The 23,096-nt window shown below is 38.5% G+C and overlaps 4 protein-coding genes across 4 annotated transcripts in view; 3 read left to right on the top strand and 1 right to left on the bottom strand.

Moving 5' to 3' along the window:
• LOC101745273 (glutaredoxin domain-containing cysteine-rich protein CG31559) overlaps positions 1–23,096 on the bottom strand; it is a 107,146-nt gene that overhangs the window by 77,474 nt on the left and 6,576 nt on the right. The gene's annotated exons all lie outside the window — the stretch shown is intronic.
• Positions 5,647–6,585, top strand: LOC119629454 (uncharacterized). The gene has a single exon (XM_038015197.1). The coding sequence runs from the start codon at positions 5,647–5,649 to the stop codon at positions 6,583–6,585; it is 939 nt and encodes a 312-aa protein (XP_037871125.1).
• Positions 8,189–9,715, top strand: LOC119629453 (uncharacterized). Its single transcript, XM_038015196.1, has 2 exons — positions 8,189–8,569; positions 8,813–9,715. Exons 1-2 carry the CDS (start codon positions 8,189–8,191, stop codon positions 9,713–9,715), a joined length of 1,284 nt encoding a protein of 427 aa, XP_037871124.1.
• On the top strand, positions 17,637–21,731 carry LOC119629452 (uncharacterized protein K02A2.6). Its single transcript, XM_038015194.1, has 2 exons — positions 17,637–21,074; positions 21,639–21,731. Exons 1-2 carry the CDS (start codon positions 17,637–17,639, stop codon positions 21,729–21,731), a joined length of 3,531 nt encoding a protein of 1,176 aa, XP_037871122.1.

The raw sequence follows: 23,096 nt of genomic DNA, 5'->3' as shown, positions 1-23,096 counted from the left end.
ATCCTATTAGTAACGGAACCTCGAGACGTGACGTCATTATCAGAATTACATTAGACAGAATATCCATAACATAATCTTCAAAGCGAACGCATTACGTAATCTTGGAGACCGTGAATCTGGGTAATTCAAAGTCCTATCTGTTGCCAATTACTCCAGACAACATGTTTCTCTGTCAACGCCCATTTCTTTGATCTTGTATTGAACCTCATTAATTTGATTGATCGACAATAATATTAAACTATTGATATCACGTCACTAAAGGCGATCGCAGGCCGGTCATTCACACCCTACGTCATCAAATGAAACATCTTTAGCATTAGAAATTATTTGTAACCTGAATGAATCGTACCTTATACTGTATGGCTGTCCTATCCATTAAATGTGAACGTATTACGGGTTCGCAGCGGAAATAGGCAGAGCGCTGGTACTCATCCGTGTGGTTTTTTTTGCTTACATGATTTCTGGTAGCCTAAGGGGTTATTACTGTTACTCACAGACTTGTAGGAGGTAGGTTTTTTTTTATTGCTTAGATGGGTGGACGAGCTCACAGCCCACCTGGTGTTAAGTAGTTACTGGAGCCCATAGACATCTACGACGTTAATGTGCCACCCACCTTGAGATATAATTTCTAAGGTCTCAGTATGGTTACAACGGCTGCCCCAGCCTTCAAACCGAAATGCATTACTGCTTCACGGCAGAAATAGGCGGGATGGTGTTACCTACTCGCGCGCACTCACAAGAGTTCCTACCACCAGTAATTACGCAAATTAAAATTTGCGGGTTTGATTTCTAGTACATGATTTTATTCCTTCAACGTGGAAGTCAATCGTGACATTTGTTAAGTACGTATTTCGTCAGAAAAATTAGTACCCGCCTGCGGGATTCGAACACCGGTGCATCGCTAGATACGAATGCACCGGACGTCTTATCCTTTAGGCTACAACGACTTCAAACATACTTTCAGGGGAGAGCCCATACACATACCGAGGCAAGCCCTGGAGTGGATTCTCTAGGGCAAATGGAAAGTATGCCGTCCTAAGCAGACTTAGCGATGCACTGCACCAGTAGAGAAAAACACAATCGGGCTATTGGCCCGAAGTAAAACGCAAGCCCAAGACCGATGGTGAATACCTCCACATGCCCAGTTACGATCACAAAGATATGTAAATAGATCCATATTCTTTTAAAAGTCAACATAAAGTTAATTAATTTCTGTTTATAAACAGGTAAACCCTGTTCTATGTATACGATATCTATATAGTTATCTTTAATATATGAAATTTCAAGGGTTCCATCAGTTTTTATTTCACTGCGACTTAAATACGAAAACACCAAGCCTCATCGAAGTGCTTCACGATTCAGCACTTCAATACGACACTTTCCTGTATTACGTATATAATAGCTTGTGTACAAAACAATATGTCCGTTACTAATAAGGAAATAATGGCGACAACACACTGTATTAGCGGTCGTTTCACGTGACCATTTCAAAATTATTGTGGCCACTTTCGCTTGAAACAGCGAAATGAATGATAAAGAAAGGTTTTTAGTCCATCGATGCGTAACGATAGTTTGACGGGGCCAATATACTCGCCGGTTTTAACCTTTTCTCCTGGTTAATTTCTGGTTATTATGTCATGCATATTTGAACGTTAAGCTTTATTTTTAAGTTTTAAGCTGTTTTCTCTAAGATTCTTAATGTTTTAATTGTCAATTGTTTTGTCTCATTGAACGCGCGATAACAGATTCACTATAAAATAGGTCATGTCAATAAAACGTTAGAAGAAGATTCATGTTACTTGAAATCAAATTCATCAATAAAATTGCAGAAATGCATTTACAATTCTAAATAAGAGATTATTACAAACGATTTCAACAGTTTTGAATACAATTACAAATTTTGACGAACACATTTGCACTATGCAACTTTTAAAAATTGTTTCATTTTAAAATGATCGAGTCACGATTCTGTTGGTAATCGCCGGGCGATTTAGCGCCATATCCACGTGATCAGTAAGGTTGAAAATTTAATGCACTGTGCGGATTTTCAATGACAACTTCGTGTTTTATTGGTCTTATTCGATTGTCGGTGTAATGTTGATTCGTCGTGGCGTTTTGGGACTGATTAATTGAATATATCGAAGGCTTTCACGCTTGTTTGGATTCCCGTTTTTGTTCGGAATCATCCAGTTAGAATGTATTAGGAATTAGAGATTCTCAATTGGATTTAGGTCTTTAATCTGAGGCTATTGTATTTGGGGATTACCCGTGACACAGGTGTGCGACTTTGGTGACTTTCAACTACTACTTCTCTGATTGCCAACTGGGTTTCTCGCCGGATCTTCTCAGTGAGTCGCAATCCCGATCCGTTGACAGATTCTGCGAGGCACTGCTCTTGCTAGGGCTAGTTTTAGCAAATTCTCTCAGGTTAAGCCCGTAGGCTCACCTACCCATCTTAACATAGCTGAAATAGCCCCTTAGGCAATAGGGAAAAAAACATCTTATATGAATATTGATATTGGCCCGTTAATTTGTTGCACATAAATTGTATGTACCACCATCCCGTCTATTTCTGTCGCAAAGCCTGCATTCTGAAGATCGAGATAGCTGTATTTCAGTTGCTATTAAGACTTTCACTACATTATCTTTACGGTCATCACTTAAAACCAGCCGAACTGCGACGTCTTCCTATCGAATTCAATAGAACGACGAAGCTCATGAACTTTTACGTTGACTTGCATTTCTAACACATCAGTCATACCGTCTGGTACTACGATGGACTATTTGAATCTGTCTCCGTGTGAAGAACAAAGCGGTTAAATTCTAACCGCAATTATCGTGACAAACAGAGCAAAGACTATTACCTTCTTACATTCTCTTACTGTTATTATATTTTAAAATTTCAAATATTCTAATTGCGATAAAACTACTTTGCTTTGAGTGAATGTCGGCATTCATGTTGCGATGGGCTGTGGAAATCATTTAGCACCCGGTGGGTAGTAAGCTTGTTGACTTACCCAAATTACTTACTTATTTAAATGAATATTTCTAAAATTGACTTGATCGCTCAAAGCGATATCTTCCCGATGGCCAATAGATTCACCAAAAATAATCAATTTTAGAAGATAAAAGTAGATAGAAAACGTATAGCACGTGTAAATTTATTGTAAACTAGCGACCCGCTCTCGCTTCGCTTCGGAAACATTAAATTTTATTATTGATAGCTGAGTCCCGCGATGTTACCCGCGGTTATTGTCGTACCGCGCAGGACGCCGCGGGGCGAAGCTAGTTTTAAAAAAAGTAGCCTAAATTACTCCTTATATCATCAGCTACCTATTAGTCAAAGTCTCGTCAAAATCGGTCCAGCCGTTCCAGAGATTAGCTGGAACAAACAGACAGAAAGACAGACAGACAGACAGACAGACAAAAATTGTGAAAAATGTTATTTTGGTGTATGTACGGTATATATATTCATATGCATGTAGTAAAAAGCGGTTATTTCAATATTACAAACATATACTCCAATTTTATTTATATGTATAGATAATACTATAGGGATATAAATGAATACCTATATTATAATTTTAAAATATTTAAATAAGAATTAAATGCAATCGAACCGATGTATATGTTTAGCTTAAAATTTTCGTAATAGTCGAGTAAACATAATTTTAGACAAAGTCTAAGGAATACGTTCGAGCTCTAGAAAAACTGGACGTCTGGAAATATCGACAAGAAACAGGTGCAGCTAGTTAAATTTAAAAACAATCGAATTAATCTAGAATATTCCATTAGTTCTGCACCGGCGACATGCACTGAATCGCCGGTCACGTACATGCGTCATTGAACTTTGGTAATCTCAGACTTTATGCAGACATGTCTGAGTCGGGTATTACTAATGGATTTACTGTTAACCAACCGACTTCGGAGCCTCTTTGACTATTATGAGCATCGGAGACGCGCCGCGGCTTGACAACGACGAGAGATCATATCTATAGCGCCATGTCTGTTTATGGTTATACACCTCGATCATTAAATGCTGATTAATTATCGGCTTTATTCGACTGTTTATCAGAAGTATCCAAAATTCTCTGTTATTTACAGCTTTTTTGTTATTTCTTAGATGGATTTGCTTAGTCGTTTCCAGAGCCCATAGATATTAAAAACATATAAATCCCGCCATCCACCCTGAGACATGTGTTTAAAGGTCTCCGTTTTTACAGAAAAACGGCTGTCCCACCCTTCAAACCGAAACGCATTACTGCTTCACGGTAGAAATACGAAGGATGGTGGTAGCTACTTTTGCGGACCTACAAAAGGTCCTGCCTTTTGTATTCATTTGTAATAATCTATCTTGGTATTCTCAACTTTTTTGGGCGGTGGTAAGAGGAGCTAACAAAGTGGAAGATCATGTCAACGCTACGTGGGCCGAATTCGATAAATATACTCAAAAACGAACTGTCGATGAGCGTAATTTTTCGAAAAACATTCCTTGAACATATCTGACTTTATATCCAATAATATACATTTATATCCACATATATTATATTTCTAAATGTCTATGTTATATGTATATGTATATATACTCTAGATGTTTGAGTTCACAGTCCATACTATTTCGCTGGTTTTTTTTTTAATTTTTTTATTTAATTACTTCCCTTCAAGTACGATATATAACGACGACAAGTTTTTCTTTTTCAATTATTACCGTAAAACGTTGTTACCATAGTTATGCCATAAAGATACGGTACAAACCCCGAGTCTAAATTAAAAGTTGCACGTTCGATTTCAAGCCGTGAAGCAGTAACGATCATTGTCGATCACGCTATGAAAAGCCGTTACTTGCAACAAATTATAATGTAAAAAACAAAAACCGATGTCGCCTTCGTCACATAACCATCGATGGCCTAACCGTTTAAATGCCCGGTAGGTTTACTCATATTAATCGTACTATGCCGGGAATTATTTTCCACGGGCATATGCTTACTGGTTTTAATCATAATATGCCTGGAATTAATTATCACGGGCATCTATTTTCCTATGCAAATATGTACCTGTGGGCTTACTCCACATAAGTATTAAATATTATTTTGGATTTATTATATACAATATATAAACATGAGAGAGATATATATATATATATAATATATTAATTTACTATATATAATTACACACACATAATATAACAATAATATATACATGTACTATATACATTCACACAACAAAATACTTTTACGTTATGTACGTTACGATACGAGTCTGCCGGACGAGGCGACGACGTAATGGAAACGAACAATTCTACGTCATACGACCGAGATTGGTGTAATGTGTGAGCCAGTGTGAGGGCAGTTAGTTAAAAGATTGGAATTGTTTACACATCATATCGTTCGGACAAAAAGTATTTATTTTTCGATAATTTGTTTGTTGTTGTTTAACCTATCTTTGTGATTGTCACTCCTTCTTTCTCTTTGTTAACTTCTTGTGTGTATGTGATTAAATAAACTGTTTGTGTTTGTGTACGGAGTGTACCTACATTATTTAAAACCACCTACCAAATCACAACCACCGAAGGTAATTGAGCTAAAACACAATTAATACAACTAAATTGGTGACCCCTTACGAGCATCAAAAAAAAAAAAATTAATAATGAGCAAGTCAAGAGATAGTGAAACTACCGACAGTGGTTCCACAAAAACGCAATTAGAGACGAGAAACGTCACCACCCGTCGAACAAAGACGAAGCGCGTTTCCATGGACCCGGATCCACAGACGTCATTTGACGTACGAAAATTAAATTTTAAAGTCCCAACATTTTCACCGGACGATCCTGAGATTTGGTTCGCATTACTTGAAGGACAGTTCGAAAACTTCGGCATAACTGACGACCATGCGAAGTTCAACCAAGTAATTACGAACTTGGATATCGTGCACGCCAAGGCCGTCAAGGATATTATCGTTAACCCTCCTGCAAGACACCGGTACGATAAGGTGAAATTCGAGCTCATCAAGCGTCTCACCGCCTCGCACGAGAACAAGGTCAGGCAGCTGCTGACACATGAGGAACTGGGTGACAGGAAAGCATCCCAATTTCTCCGACACCTGCAAGATTTAGCAGGACCGGATGTTCCAGAGGAGTTCCTGAGGTCGATTTGGAGCAACCGGTTACCGCCCAGCATCCAGACAGTACTGGCATCGCAGTCGTCTCAGAGGCTGGAGGACTTAGCAGAACTGGCAGATCGCATACAGGAGATAACGTCCCCACCTCAGCTTGCAGCAACGTCGGCGCAGGTTGTAGAAACGGGCAGCACTGGACCTGGCAGTACCGTATCGGGCGAAATCGCTGAGCTCAGAAAAATGGTCGAGCACCTCGCGCTCAAACTCGATGAGCACACCCGACGGTCCCGGCACCCTCGTAGAACCAACCCGCCGCAGCGACGCCGGTCAAACTCGCGCAGTTCAACTCGTTCAGCTTCAATGTACCGCCGCTTCCCAATTTGTTGGTACCACTCCAAGTTCGCGTCGAGGGCACACAAATGCCAAAAGCCATGTGACTACAAGTCGGGAAACGCAGCGGGCAATCAGTGATGGCGACGGAAGATTGCCCCACCACCCCAGGTCGCCTTTTCGTCAAAGATCGCGGAACGAAAATGCAGTTTCTGGTCGACACGGGTAGCGACCTCTGTGTTTTCCCCCGATCTCAACTACAAGAGCGTCGAGCATCCACCTCTTACAAGCTGATGGCGGCCAACGGAACTACAATTAACACATATGGGTATGTGCACCTGACGTTGGATTTCGGACTCCGTCGTAGCTACCCATGGCGTTTCGTGGTGGCTGATGTCACCAAATCTATTATAGGTGTTGATTTTCTGGCGTATTATAACCTTATTGTAGATTGTAAATGTAAAAAATTAATTGACAACACTACCACTCTCTCTGCTCCAGCTTCACTGGCTAGTAAATCTAATTCAATTTTGTCTGTAAAAGTTCATACTGGTGACACACATTACCATCAATTACTTTCGCGAGAATTTCCTGAAGTCACACGTCCGGCTGGTACGCAGCGTAGCATTCCACACAACACTCAACACCATATACGCACCACACCTGGTCCTCCCGTGTCGTGTGCGCCTAGACGTCTTGCTCCCGACAAGCTAAAGATCGCGAAAGCCGAATTTGAAGCGATGCTAGCAAACGGCACCGCTAGGCCGTCGGAGAGCCCTTGGTCGTCCCCATTACATCTGGTCCCTAAGAAGGACAACGGGTGGCGTCCATGTGGCGACTATAGAAAACTCAACGCTCGCACAATACCGGATATGTACCCCATCAGACATTTACATGATTTCACACATAACATTGCAGGTTGTCGTGTATTCAGCACGATCGATTTGGTAAAAGCCTACAACCAAATCCCCGTATTTGAAGAGGATGTACCGAAGACGGCTATAACCACCCCGTTTGGAATGTTTGAATTCCCATTCATGAACTTTGGACAAAGAAATGCGGGTCAAACATTCCAACGCTTTATCGATGAGATGATGCGTGGCCTTGATTTCGTCTATTGTTTCATCGATGACTTTTTAATTTTTAGCAGAGACGAGGCCCAGCATGAACATCACCTCCGACAAGTGTTCAGCAGGCTCAAAGACTATGGAATGGTCATAAATGCTTCCAAGTGTGTTTTCGGAGCTCCTGAAGTAACCTTCTTGGGTTACTGTGTATCGGAGAGCGGCACCAAGCCCTTGGAAGACAAAGTACGTGCCATACTTGACTTTCCCCCACCTCAGAACGTTAAGACACTGAGAAGATTTCTCGGCATGGCCAATTTTTATCGGCGTTTCTTGCCCAAGGCCGCCGAAATCCAAACCCCTCTTAACGCTCTTCTCACTGGGTCAGTAAAAGGGTCCACGCCCATCAGTCTCATCGGCGACGCTCTGAAGGCTTTCGAAGACCCAAGAAAAGCCTCTCCAATGCAGCTCTTTTGGCTCACCCAAAATGTGATGCCAAACTAGCGTTGGTAACAGACGCGTCAGACACGGCTATCGGCGCTGTTCTTCAACAGCTAGATGATGAAGCGTGGCAGCCTCTTGCGTATTTTTCACGGAAATTGAGCCCAAGCCAAACCAAATATTCTCCTTACGACCGTGAACTTCTGGCGATCTACGAAGCCATCAAATACTTTCGGCACATGGTAGAAGCCAGACATTTCACAATCTACACGGACCATAAGCCGATCAGTTATGCCTTCCACGAACGGAAGCATGACTGCTCGCCCAGACAATTCCGACATTTGGACTACATCTCCCAATTCACCACCGATATCAGACATATTTCAGGCAGTAATAACATCGTTGCTGATGCACTTTCACGAGTGGATGAATTGGAGTCTCCAATTGATCTGACGGACCTCAGTCTAGCACAGCATAATGATTCAGAGCTCGCCGAACACCTTCATAACTCATCTTTGCGACTTCAGAAGATGGACTTTCCAGGTAGTCAAAAACCATTATTCTGTGACGTTAGCACTTCGGTGCCTAGACCTTTCATTACCGAACAGTTTCGCAGACAGGTATACCAAAGTCTTCACTCACTCTGTCACCCCGGCCCTAACGCTACAGCCAAGTTAGTAGCTCAGCGTTTCGTGTGGCCCGGGATGAGGAAGGATTGCAGAGACTGGGCATGATCTTGTTTGTCGTGTCAACGCGCAAAAGTAAGCCGTCACGTGCATACACCGCTAGGTACTTACGACTTACCACGCGCACGCTTCACTAACATCCACATTGACTTAATCGGTCCACTACCTGTCTCCCAGGGATTTAGGTATTGCCTGACGGCCATTGACCGATTTACACGGTGGCCCGAGGTCATACCAATAGTAGACATCACTGCAGAAACGGTGGCTAAAGCACTAATATCCGGCTGGATATCCAGATTCGGTGTACCAATTGATATTGTCACAGACCGCGGACGACAGTTCGAGTCCGCACTGTTTCAATATTTGTCAAAAGTATCGGGTTTCCAGCATAAACGCACCACCGCCTATCATCCAGCGTGCAACGGACTCGTGGAACGCTTCCACAGACAGTTAAAAGCGTCCATAACGTGCCACGCTGACTCCAACTGGTCCGAAGTACTGCCGTTGGCACTCCTCGGCATTCGCAGTGCCTTCAAAGAGGATTTACAATCCTCCCCCGCCGAATTACTGTATGGCGAACCGCTCAGACTACCGGGAGAATTTTTCGATTCGAGCACACCTACAACATCCGATGTAACAGATTTCACGGCGCGCCTACACATGATCGTCCAAAAGCTGAAACCAGTCCCAGCTTCACGTCATGGCAAGCACACTGTCTTTATTCATAAAGAACTGGAGTCCACTCAGCATGTCTTCCTCCGTGAAGACGCTGCACGACCTCCCTTCCACCCAGCATACTCGGGACCGTACAGGGTGCTCACTAGAGGAGACAAAGCCTTTAAGATATTGGTTAAAGAGAAACCAGTATCCGTTTCAGTAGATCGCCTTAAACCCGCTTTCATACTGGCAGACGATAGGAGTACACAAGGGAAGAATATACCTCAACCACTACCTGCTTCAAAACCACCAATTACTAATCGTGATCTGCCGTCTCCAAAATCTAGCCCATCTTTAACTCCTACATCCAAAATAACACGTTCGGGACGACGGGTACGATTCCCAGATTATTATCGCCCCTAACCGGGACGCTGGGGGGGAGTGATGTGGGCTTACTCCACATAAGTATTAAATATTATTTTGGATTTATTATATACAATATATAAACATGAGAGATATATATAATATATATTAATTTACTATATATAATTACACACACATAATATAACAATAATATATACATGTACTATATACATTCACACAACAAAATACTTTTACGTTATGTACGTTAGATACGAGTCTGCCGGACGAGGCGACGACGTAATGGAAACGAACAATTCTACGTCATACGACCGAGATTGGTGTAATGTGTGAGCCAGTGTGAGGGCAGTTAGTTAAAAGATTGGAATTGTTTACACATCATATCGTTCGGACAAAAAGTATTTATTTTTCGATAATTTGTTTGTTGTTGTTTAACCTATCTCTGTGATTGTCACTCCTTCTTTCTCTTTGTTAACTTCTTGTGTGTATGTGATTAAATAAACTGTTTGTGTTTGTGTACGGAGTGTACCTACATTATTTAAAACCACCTACCAAATCACAACCACCGAAGGTAATTGAGCTAAAACACCATTAATACAACTAAATACCTAACAAGCCAAATCCACGTCTGGAAGATAGGCTAAGAAATTAATTAAATAATAACACATAATTTTTATGTTAATTATCGTCGACTATAAGATAATAGATAAACTGTATTTTAATTTAATTAATCGCATCGCTTTGAAACAGCTGGGCCGGTTTGAGCTTTTTTGGTTCACTAACGACTTCTAAGCTGAAAAGATGATATCGTATAATTTAAGTGAAGCTTCCGGACTGCGCAGCATATTCTAAGCTTACCGTTACTTACTTCTGTCGCGAGCACAGGGCTCTAATTCAAAGGATGGAACGGTCCTTAGAAAACAAAATTACATCTTCATCCCTTATTTCAAAGTATGCCTTTATTTAGTTATGTTTATGAGTTGTGGTAAGCCTTAAGCGAGTATTGGATTTACTTTTATTTTACGGTACTTATTTGGCCTTAAAATGAATGAAATTGATTAAAGTATTACAAATCATAAGTGAAGAGGAGACGGGAATTCTATAAAAAAAATTTAAGTATATTAGAAAAATAATTATGATTAAAACCACTTTTAAATTTTAATCTCTTGTTTATTTGTTTCATTTCATTATTGCCGCCGTTTCGAATATTAACTAATAACTTGGGAAGCATTCGTCATTATTACAGTATTGAGTTGACAACCATCTGTTTCCATAAATTAAAAAAAAATTGTGATAAAACCGTGAAATCAGTTTCAAATGACATCTACCGTTCAGGAATATCGTAGACAGATACGACTTTCAGATTTTGATATTGAGATTTGTATATGTACATACATGATCTCCTTGCGTCGTATTCCTCACTGCTGAGGGTCGTGACCACCATTTTGTATCACCTTCGCACGCCCGATCTTTCTCCATCTATTCTTGTCTCTGGCGGTGTGGAGGGCGTTGTGAAATGTGGAATCAAGGGCGGTGCGGATCTGGTTGGAACAACGTATTGGGCTGCACCTCTGAGGCCTTTCCCATCTACCTTACCGGGCACGGTGAGCCTCTCGAGATTGCTACCATCCCTCCGTGCAATGTGACCGAAATATTCAAGGACTCTGCGAAGACACTCGGATGACAGCCGCGAGGAGATTTTGAGTTCTTGCCAAATTGATACGTTAGTCCGAAATACTGTCCACGGAATACGGAGCATCTTTCTCCAGCACCTCATCTCAAAAGCATACATGTAGGTCCAAGGAAATGCGGTATTTAGTAAAAAAAACACTGATGAATCTCACCGAAAAACCTGTACAGAATCTTTAATACAATATATATAAATATAAGTTGAAACCGAACCGGACCGGTCGTTCGGAGGCGTTGGTTTTTGATGACCGAGGACTCGAGTCCTGGCTGAGGTCAATCACCCCGGTGCGCACTCAAGGTCGCTGGCTACTGCACAATTATAAAACAAATGAACCGTTCAGAAGTTCTTGTTGCTAAGCAAATTTTCATACAATTTATTGATTATCCAAAATATATGCCGAAATTCATTTGATGAAAATCAGAGAGGGGCTTGTCTTGACTTTTTAGTGACATAGTGCGTCCACATACGTGAAATTAATTTTGTGTTCTTCATCGAGTATTTGGACTTTGAGAAATCTCATAAAATTGTTGGCAGTGGTGCCGAGCTAATTTGAATACAAACAAAAGTGCAAAGGTTTCTACTAGTATTATATTACAAAAACCGTATTATAAGACAAAAAAATTGTATTGAAGGTCTATTCAACATACTTTTTTCGCAAAGATGCACCCACCTGGCTATAAGTGGTTACCGGAATCCATTGGCATAATGATGCACCTTGTGATTGAATGTATTCCATAACATGTGATCCCATTCTTCAAACAGAAACCCGTGAATGTTTAGCAATACGAGTTAATAGATAATGGTGCCCAATCGTAAGAATTTACGATACGCTCTATCGCTAGGAATTACGTAAACTTAAAATTGTGCTAGTTTGATTTTTGTTCCTTTACCGTGGAAATCGAATGTCGTTGTCAAGGACAAAATATCGTATATTTCGGTTGATACTACTTTGATAGTAAGGGACGTAAAATAGGCAATAAAAATGGTTTGTTTAATCCTAAACTACAAAAAAGTTAATGCCTTATTAAATGCGGTTATTAAAATTACCGTAAGGAAGAGAATGGCGTAAATTCACCTTGTGAATTGGAAATGTTACTATTTCCTGAAACCGCAGTAATTACCGTGTCCAATCGTGCGACTGATTGACTCGGTCGATGTATTTTCCAATGACACAGTGCAAAATATTAACATTTATAAAAATTAAGTGATCGGATATGAATAGGTAAATAATCTACGTAGTGTTGTTACTATCAATCAAAAATCCATATTTTAATCTTGGCTACTTCTATTGAATGCTTTTGATTCATCTTTAGAATTATTCCAGAAAAAGCCCCTTCGCCTATTCCTATTCAGAAATCAACGGAGAAAGAAGGTTGGAGTTAGGTTAGCTGGTCATACCTTATACCTTTAAATGAGCAATTCTTGTATATTAATTTAAATGTATATAAACTGAATCTCGGAAACGGCTCCAACGATTTTCATAAAATTTAGTATACAGGGGATTTCGGGGGCGATAAATCGATCTAGCTACGATTTATTTTCAGAAAATGCTGTTTTATTCGTGTTTTCAATAATCAACTCTTCCCGACATCTATTGGCGAATAATAATACTATTTTTCTTAATTGAGGGCAACTAACCGCTTTATAGACACGACAAGATGGCGTTATCAAAAAAAAAACCGAGTAAAGCTCGGTCATCTTCTAGTAATTTTAAACAGCCGGGATACCGGTAATTATATGGGTTTACATAACGCCCCACTCCAAATAAAGAAGAAACTCTTAAGAACCAAGATTGGGCAAACAGCATGTTAATTAGGCGCTCGTTCGGTTTATTCTATGTATTCGAGTGGACAAATCAACATTCAAGTGCAGTGAATGACGCCTGCTTAAATCATCAGACGGATAATTCCCAAGGCGGCAAAGCTGGTTTTGTAACTTCGTAATCTTATTGGTTAACGAAACCAGCGATGTTAAAAAGTCGTTGATATTTGGGTGGTTCAAAAAAGGTAATGATATTATACGATTTAAATTTTTTTAAATCGATGGTAGAGCTTTAATGTATCTTTTTTTTATTTCTCTTATTGCTTGGATGAATACCATAGGCCCCATAGACATCTACAACGTAAATGCCGCCACCCACCTTGAGACACATGAGTTCTAAGATCTCATTTGGGGGTCGAAGTTGCATAACGTCCGTAGGAGATTACCCACCGCTACCCTACACGTGACCCCTGGGTGGTGCTAATAGTGCAACAACCTGGCAACCGAACTGTCCTCCTGAGGATCTCCCGGTTCCAACTACACTGCGTCAATTATAAAACCCTAATCACAAACTGTAAATTTCAATTATAACCACGCAGTGTAAACGAATGCCATACGATAAATAAATAATTTGTAACAGTACAACGGCTACCACGCCCTTCAAATCGAAAAGCATTACTGCTTCACGGCAGAAATAGGCTGGATAGTCGTACCTACCCGTGCGGACTCACAAGACGTCCTACCACCAGTAAATGTCGGGTACTAATTAAGATCTATTGAACAGAAGGCACAACAAATAACTTTGTAATGCTTAAATTACCATTTAATTAACAAATCTTGTAAAATAGAAAGTTTAAGTTTGTTATTTTTTGGTTTGCTATTTAAAATATACTATTGGTTTTCTATTCTGGTAAGCAAATAAACAGGCTCTAGAATTTGTTCTAGCTGAAAGTTATTTCATACATTTTTAGTTCAAACATTATATGTGACATTTTTGTTTGATGGATTCGCTCAGTATCCTCTAGCAAAGCGAACGTAAGCTCCCATCGTTGATCCAGCCGCTCCCAAATTGCAACAATACGTATCCTCATTTCTCAACAACACGCGCTTACCTAGTACAATAGTGTTGAAGGTGGGGTCCCACAACAATGGCTAACACGTAATGAAGCGAGAAAAAAGCGAATTTCACGAATTAGCCCATTGTTAGTTGATGTTTCATAATATTTATTAAAAGCGTGAAAATACGCGTAGTGTAATCGGAGACGTAATTCTACGTAAGTTTTTGGGTTACGGAGAGGCTCAGTCATCTCACGCATCGTACGAGACTGATTTGCGGGGGATTGATGTTATTCTAGACATCTCGCTGCCAAAACTTTGATCAAGTTGAACCTATAGTACTAATTCCGCATCTCATCCGTCGTTCTAAAGTAAAGGATCTTATGTATGCAAGCAGCGGAATTCGTATGAGATAAAACAAAAATACTGTTTCAAAAGCTTAGTGCTTTAAACTAGTAGTAGGTATACCGGTGCCGGGTATCATGTACCGGGTACGAGGGCGCCCGGTACTCGACTGTCGGTCCGGTAGAGTGGCGCATCTGGCTCCCGTGCGCCGCCCATAGTGTCTCCTCGACGACGTCTTTCGAGATTTTCCCGGGAATAAAATCCCGTCCTATTACCAGGACGGGTATTGGCGAAGGTGGGGTTTCGGCACGCACTATGTGGTACCGTAGGTTTCGTTTAGCCGGTGTGGTGAGCTCGATACGGCTTAGGCGGTATTCGATTCTGCGGGGTGGGTACCTCGGGCGCCTTTTTCAAGGCGTAGCCTCCTGGGAGGAATTGGAGAAGGACAAGGACCTAGGTCTTTCTCTTCCCCGTCTTTTTCTATGGAGACTACGCAATCCGACAAGCCGACCTTTTACCCCCCTTGACCGGGTATTGGTAAACGGATTCCCCAGCGTAAAAATAAAAGTTTCCCCATCTGGTGTTAAGTGGTTACTGGAGCCCATAGACATTTACAACGTAAATGCGCCACCCACCTTGAGATGTAAGTTTTAAGGTCTCAAGTATAGTTAGAACGGTTGCCCCACCCTTCAAACCGAAATGCATTACTGTTTTATAGCAGAAATAGGTAGAGTGGTGGTACCCACCCGCGCGGACTCACAAGGGGTCCTACCACCAGTAATAAGAAGTCCGTTAAAAATGGTTTCATGTTAAGAAGGAACTAGAAAAAATTATCATACATATTGTTAATCAGTGATCATAATTGCTGCTCGTTTTATTTTTAAATCCCTATCAATGATCTTCGAGACTCACGGCCCACCTGATATTAAGCTGGCAACGGAAATCTTAAACATAACAGCGTGAATATCGCCAGTGCAATTATCCCATCAATCAAATCAGAATGCAAAACTTTAGCCACGGTGTTCGAATCGACACCAATTTTTCTAATTAAATACGTACTTATGAAATGTTCGCGATTGACTTCTACGGTGAAGGAATAACATCGTGTAATAAAAATAAAAATCTTCAAAATTCTAATTTGCGTAATTACTGGTGGTTGGGAGTTTTGTGGGCCCCCATGGGTAGGTACCACGACCCTGCCTATTTCTGCCGGAAAGCCGTAATCCATTGCGATTTGAAGGATGCTGCAGCCCTTGTACTCTAAAACTGCCACTAAGAATTCACGTTACAAGGTGGGTGGCGGCATTTAGGTCGTTGATATTCATGATCTCCGGTAAACACTTAAAACTAGATGGATCGTGAGCTCGTTTACCCACCTAAGCAAAAAAAAAAAGTTCGCAAATACCTTTAAAGACTGAACACAAAATGATCAAAGCATTATTTATTTATATATTTAGTTGCACCAATAAAGTGATCATCATTACAAAACATTGATTGATTGACAATAAGTACATGATATATGTTACTTCAATTATAGATGCAATCGACAGTGCAATAGTAGACATCTTGAAATTAGAAAAGTAAAAACGCAATGAGTAATTTTAAGAAAAATAAAATCCAGAATAATACTTTGTCACTAAGTAACAAAATATTGATATCTACCCTTATTAGATTTTTTTTTATTTAACTCACTAAATTTGATTATATTTAGTTAGGAAATTATCCCTGACAGATTTTTTCTGTATGCTGTAAGACAATTAGAAAAAACATCTATTTCAAGACTTAAAATTAGTTCAAAGTTAAAATTATAATATCACAAAAGAGAAATATTAATTATATAATATGTAAATCTAGCGTATATTTAATCTGCTCTGTCCTAGTACTATTTATAAACACATATAACACGGACTTAAATAAACACTTTCACGTTTCACTTCTGAAGTTTTATAACACTAGAAATATTTATGATCGACAGCAGATAAGAATGCATGAGTGGTTTAATTGTTATAATACGAAGCGACAAAGTTTCTAGAAAGTGCAATAAAAGATGATACGGACGGAATTAGTTAGACATCATTATTTTAATGTTCAGATTAAAATAACTACCAATGAATTTAACTTCATAATGAGTTGGTTAGTCACTATCTGTTACTTATTACGTTTTTAGTTTCACTGGAAGCGACTTGGTGAATTAGTATTGGATTTTGTTATTAGTAAACGGATCTCATGGTTTATAGCGGTATTCAAAATGTTACAACCACATAGCGTGAGGTAGCCCGCGCTTCAAATACGGCAGTAAACAATTCTAGAATATGATTTGATGATTAGACTTGACTATAGGGATGGTTTTACTGGTGGCCGGATATCTTGTGAGCCCGCACGGGAAGGTACCATCACTCTGTGCATTTCTGCCGCGAGGAATGTGCGTTCCAGTTTGAAGAGTGGGGAAGATCTGCTATACTCTAGAACTGAGACTTAGGTATCATATTACAGAAGTTAGTGGCGTCTTTTACGTTGTTGATATATACGCGCCCACACGCAATAGTAGGCGGTAATTAATTAGCTCATTCGCGAAATAAAAATAAAGAATAAAACTTGATGAACATTGTCATTCTGCTTAGAGATTTTTTTAAAGAATCAATCGCACTACCATTACCGACCGCTAAAACAAACAAATGGACGGAAATAAAACAAGAGATAGACAATTAATTCTTCTACATTGGTCGCAATTAATAGATGGTAGTTGTTATGATATCAAATGTCTCCGAACCAAATACCATAGTCGTAAGCAGCTGCGAAAGCTGTAATGTATTCGGAAAAATTGAAACAAAGAAATGAAACGGGTGGTAGGACCTCTTGTGAGTCCGTAGGGGTAGGTACCACCATTGTCATGTGAAGATACTTATTGGTATAAGCTGTGGTTGACATGTACGGGGGACGACACTACAGAATAAACATGGCGCGTGTGAATACTTATGCGTTTCATTACAGTTGTCTTAATAACCTTTTACTAACTAATTAAATATAGTTATTACATGGCGCTGAGGACTTAAAGAACTTATTGAGATAAATATAAAAACCTAAGTGGAAGTAAACCGTTGTAAACGGAAGATGGATTCGTTAAAACCACCGCCACCATTATGCCTCATGGGCGACTTGAAACAAAATTTTCAAAAATGGACACAGCAATATGATATTTATATGATTGCTAGCGGGACGGAAGGTGATGAAAAAATTAAAGATAAGCAGAAAAAGGCAATCTATTTGCACTGCCTAGGTGCAGAAGCACTAACCATATACAATGGTTTTAAGAACAAAGAAAAGTTATCTTATGTGGAAGTAAAACAGAAGTTTAATGAATATTGTTCGCCACCCGGAAATGAAACTTTTAGTAGACATGTCTTCTTCAGCAGAAAAAAGAGAGATGGAGAAAGTTTTGATGAATTTTTCTGTACGTTGAGAAAATTGGCGGGAGACTGTGGGTTTGCAGACCTAGAAGAAAGCTTAATAAGAGACCAAATCATATTAGGCTTAAATGATGCCAAATTAACAGAAAGATTGCTTAAGGAACCGACCTTAACATTGGATAGCTGCATGAAAATATGTAAAGTGGCTGAGAGTGCTGCAAAACAGGTTCAAGTCATGACAGAAAAGACAGTTGAAGCTGTTACAAGAAAACAAGAATCTCGAAGCAGAATGCCTAATCAGAATAAAACCAGTTTTAATAATAAACAACATCTAGGTAAGAGTGCAGAAGGATCAGTAAGGTTGAAGAATAATAATTGTGAAAGATGCGGAGGAGTGCATTCTCATCGATCCTGCCCAGCCTTTGGAAGGAGATGTGCTAAGTGTAATCGATATGGACATTACATGCAGATGTGCAGAACAGTTGGTGCTGTGTATGTCAGCGATGATGATAGTGATGACTCATTAGTAGTGGGGTCAGTAACTGTGGGCCAGGTTGATACAGAGGACTGGATCGTTGAGGCAAAAGTGAGAGGACAGAAGATGAAGTTCAAAGTGGATACAGGATCGCAGGTTAATATTTTGACTAGTGCTATAGTGAAAAAACTAGACTTAAAAATGACAGAAACTTGTACAAAATTAAAAAACTTTGATGGCTCAACTATAGAAACAGTAGGTATGACTAAAACTATAGTGAAATTCAATAAAAAAAAATATGTACTTGACTTTTATGTGGTAAAATTTAAAACTACTAATGTGCTGAGCTATAAAGCTGCTGTGCAGTTGGGTTTAATAAACAAAGTTGAAAATATTTCAAAGGAATATGTAGTTCAGGACATTGGTGAATACAAAGATTTGTTTCATGGCTTAGGAAAATTGAACTATGTATACAAAATTAAATTAACAGACAATTGTGCACCTATAGTGGAGCCACCAAGGAAAATTCCTTTTAAATTAGTAGATAAAGTAAAAAATGAGCTTGATCGATTGGAGCAACTTGATGTAATAAAGAAAGTGCAAGAACCAACTGAGTGGGTTAACTCTATGGTGATTGTAAAAAAAAGTCAAGATAAAATTAGATTGTGTTTAGATCCACAAAATATAAACAAATGTATCATTAGAGAACGTCATAAAATACCTACCTTTGAGGAACTTACTTCAGCCATGCCTGATGCCAAATATTACTCAGTGTTAGATGCAAACAAAGGATTTTATCAGATTTTGTTAGCAGAAGAAAGTCAACTGCTAACAACGTTCAATGCAGGTCAATTTGGAAGATATTGTTTTAAGCGGTTACCATTTGGCCTGAATTCTGCCCCTGAGGTATTTACTAAGTGTTATTCAGAAATTTTCAATGATATACAGGGTGTAGTAACTTATGTTGATGAAATATTAGTATGGGGAGATACGAAAAAAACACATGATGAAAGATTACTCCAAGTTTTAGAAAAGGCTCGGCAGGCTGGGGTCAAGTTTAATAAAGAGAAATGTGTCATAGGTGTAAAAGAGGTTAAATATGTGGGTCATATCCTATCTAGTGAGGGCCTTAAGCCAGACCCAGAAAAAGTGCGAGCTATTGTGGACATGAAAGAGCCAACAACAAAAAAGGAATTACAAACTGTCTTGGGTATTATAACATACATTTCTAAATTTATACCAAATACATCAGAATTGACAGAATCACTAAGACAATTGCTAAAAAAAAACGTAGAGTACATTTGGGGTGACAAACAAAAAGAAGATTTTAAAAAAATAAAACAATTTCTCACTAGTGCAACAGTGCTCAGATACTTTGATGTCAACAAACCAGTGACTCTTTCAGTCGACAGTAGTTCCACAGGGTTGGGAGCGGTACTCCTACAGGATAATTTACCAGTTGCTTATGGGTCAAAGACCTTGACAGAGTGCCAAAAGTCATGGGCACAAATTGAAAAAGAAATGTTGGCAATAGTATATGGATGTGAAAAGTTTCATCAATATATTTATGATAAACATGTAATAGTTGAATCTGATCATAGGCCTTTAGAATACATATTTAAAAAAACAATCAATGAAACTCCACTAAGACTACAAAGGCTTAGATTGAGAATTCAAGGGTATGACCTGGAAATAAGATATAAACCAGGAAAAGAATTATTTGTAGCTGACGCCTTGTCTAGGAATAGCTTACCAGACAAAATATGTAATAAAGATTTGGATCAGCATGTAGAATTGCATGTTTGCTTGATAACGGAAGGATTAAAATTCACAGAACAAAAATTAGAAGATTTTAAAAAAAAAACTGCAAATGATGAAGAATGTCAAAAAATTATAAAAAATATTGAAATGGGATGGCCAGATAAAGTAAAATTACCAACAGATTTAAAATATTATCATTCTATAAAAGAGGATTTGTATTATGCAAATGGGTTAATATTTAAAAATAATGCAGTTTTTGTACCAAAGTCACTGAGGAAAGAAATATTAAACTTAATTCACTACAACCACCTAGGATTAGAAAAATGCAAAAATAAGATAAGAGGATTGTTATATTGGCCATTTATGAATAAAGAGCTGGAAGACCACATCAGAAACTGTGAAGCATGTTTGAAATATCAAAAATCTCATTCATTTGAAACCCTAATTCTAAGGGACATACCGAAACAACCCTGGGATATAATAGGAGCTGATATGTTCTTCTATAAAAATAATATATACTTAATGGTTGTAGATTATTTAACTAAATATGTGGAAATTATAAATATGGTGGATCAATCCACGCAAAGTCACATATTAGCATTAAAGCAGATGTTCGCGAGATGGGGTATTCCAACAAAGCTATGTACAGATGATGCATCACAGTTTAATAGTTACGAATTTCAAGAATTTGTGAAAGAATGGGGATTTCAGTTAGTTAAATCTAGTCCATATTATGCGAGGTCCAACGGTATGGTTGAACGGCACATTCAGATTGTTAAAAAAATGTTTAAAAAATGTGATTTTGATCAGAAAGATATTTATATGGCCTTGATGGAATATCGCAACACACCTATAGATTCAGAAATTAACATGTCTCCTAATGAGTTACTCTTAGGAAGACAAACAGTAACTTTGTTACCTACCAGATCTTCTTTGCCAGGTAAAAATAAATTAAAGAAAGTTAGGAATAGTTTGCAGAAAAAGCAAATTAAATACAAATATTATCATGATAGAAGAAATAATCAAAAAGGAATTGAGTTTACAGAGGGTCAAAATGTGTTTATAAGGGATAGTAAAAATAAAAATCTTAGGGGGAAAATAATACAAAAAAACAATCATAGAGCATACAATATTCTAACAGAGCAAGGACAAGTGATTAAAAGAAATAGATACAATATTTACAAAGACTCTTCTAATAGACAAAGAAACTATAACAGTGGTGATATAGAAGATTCAATTGGTAGTAGTGGCATTGGCAGTGAAAATGACAATATTGAGAGTGACAATGACAATATACAGTCTAATGACACTACTAGCAATAGGAAGTCAGTAACTTTGGAAAATGTAAATACTGACATAAGGCAAACAAGGTCTGGAAGGCAGGTAAAACAACCAAGTTGGCTAAAGGGTCAAGTCTTATATTAAGTTAGAATCTAAGTTAAATAAAACTTCAAATTGGTTACTTTGTAGGTTTATTTGAGTAAAGAAAGGGAGATGTCATGTGAAGATACTTATTGGTATAAGCTGTGGTTGACATGTACGGGGGACGACACTACAGAATAAACATGGCGCGTGTGAATACTTATGCGTTTCATTACAGTTGTCTTAATAACCTTTTACTAACTAATTAAATATAGTTATTACAACCATCCCGCCTATTTCTACCGTGAAGCAGTAATGCGTTTCGGTTTGAAGGGTGGGGCAGCCGTTGTAACTATACTGAGACCTTAGAACTTATATCTCAAGTTGGGTGGTGCATTTACGTTGTAGATGTCTATGGGCTCCAGTAACCACTTAACACCAGGTGAGCTCGTCCACCCATCTAAGCAATAAAAAAAATGAATTGTTTGATTAGATACATGTAGTGGGTATATATAACTATGAATTCATTTTACAGTTTTTATATAACTAGCAATTCAGTTCTTAATTTATTACGTCACAAACGATATTTTGGTCGCAGTATCGAGATCAAAAGTTATTTTAAAACAACGGTTCAACGTCTAATGTTTAATATATAACATTGTTACATAATATATTTTATTACATATATTTAAGTTTTATAGTATGCGATTTAATTTTTGTGTCAAAGCAAGCGAATATTTATTGGCTAAATTATAACCGATCCACGTTTTGCTGCGACTGACGCTAAAAACAATATACATATTTATTAAACTACTCTTTTATCACGTACTAGCGACCCGCCCTCGCTTCGCTTCGGAAACATTAAAACACACATGAAACAAAAAAAAAAAATTAAAAAAAGTAGCTTATGTTCATCAGGGACACTGTCGGCTTCTAATGGAAAAAGAATTTTTCAAATCGGTCCAGTAGTTACGGAGCATATTCGAAACAAACAAACATACAAATCTTTCCTCTTTATAATATTAGTATAGATTGATGACAAAAACTAGCCCTGAAGTAAAACAGTGGCTGTTCGAAGTTCCATGTATTTGTATACGTGGATATATAGCCTACAAGCGGCCCTCTCCGGCTCCGCTCGGGTCTTTAACAAAAATTTTAACGATATTTGACGTTGTTTTATTTTTTTAAATAAAAAAAAACATTTATTGCGGCATAACAATACAATAGTTAGACATATGCTGTCGCGACACTTTTTGTAAATAGTAATGTGTTCTACAAAGTCGTAGAACATTAATTTATTCTATCATCAATAGTTTTCGCAGGGCACGCGATGTAAAGAATATTTTAGATAATTTTTATACACCTTGACCTTACATTATTGGAGTTTTTGTAAAGATACTTAATTTTTTTCAAAAAAGATTATAGCCTATGTCACTCGGGAATAGTGTAGCTTCCAAACAGTGAAAGAATTTTTCAAATCGGTTCAGTAGTTTCGGAGCCTATTCAATACAAGCAAACAAACAAATCTTTCCTCTTTATAATATTAGTATAGATTACCTTATGAAA

The sequence above is a fragment of the Bombyx mori genome, chromosome 14 (genome assembly GCF_030269925.1).
Source record: "Bombyx mori chromosome 14, ASM3026992v2".
Classification (NCBI taxonomy): Eukaryota; Metazoa; Arthropoda; class Insecta; order Lepidoptera; family Bombycidae; genus Bombyx; species Bombyx mori.
This window is presented reverse-complemented; position numbering and strand designations above follow the sequence as displayed.

What these genes read in the sequence shown, in the direction of transcription:
- LOC119629454 (XM_038015197.1), top strand. Translation starts at nt 5,647, where the DNA reads ATGAGCAAGTCAAGAGATAGTGAAACTACCGACAGTGGTTCCACAAAA.
- LOC119629453 (XM_038015196.1), top strand. Translation starts at nt 8,189, where the DNA reads ATGGTAGAAGCCAGACATTTCACAATCTACACGGACCATAAGCCGATC. An exon ending in CCGAACAGTTTCGCAGACAG is followed by an intron (nt 8,570 to 8,812) that starts GTATACCAAAGT and finishes CCTGTCTCCCAG; the next exon opens with GGATTTAGGTATTGCCTGAC.
- LOC119629452 (XM_038015194.1), top strand. Translation starts at nt 17,637, where the DNA reads ATGGATTCGTTAAAACCACCGCCACCATTATGCCTCATGGGCGACTTG. An exon ending in TACTCTTAGGAAGACAAACA is followed by an intron (nt 21,075 to 21,638) that starts GTAACTTTGTTA and finishes GTTACTTTGTAG; the next exon opens with GTTTATTTGAGTAAAGAAAG.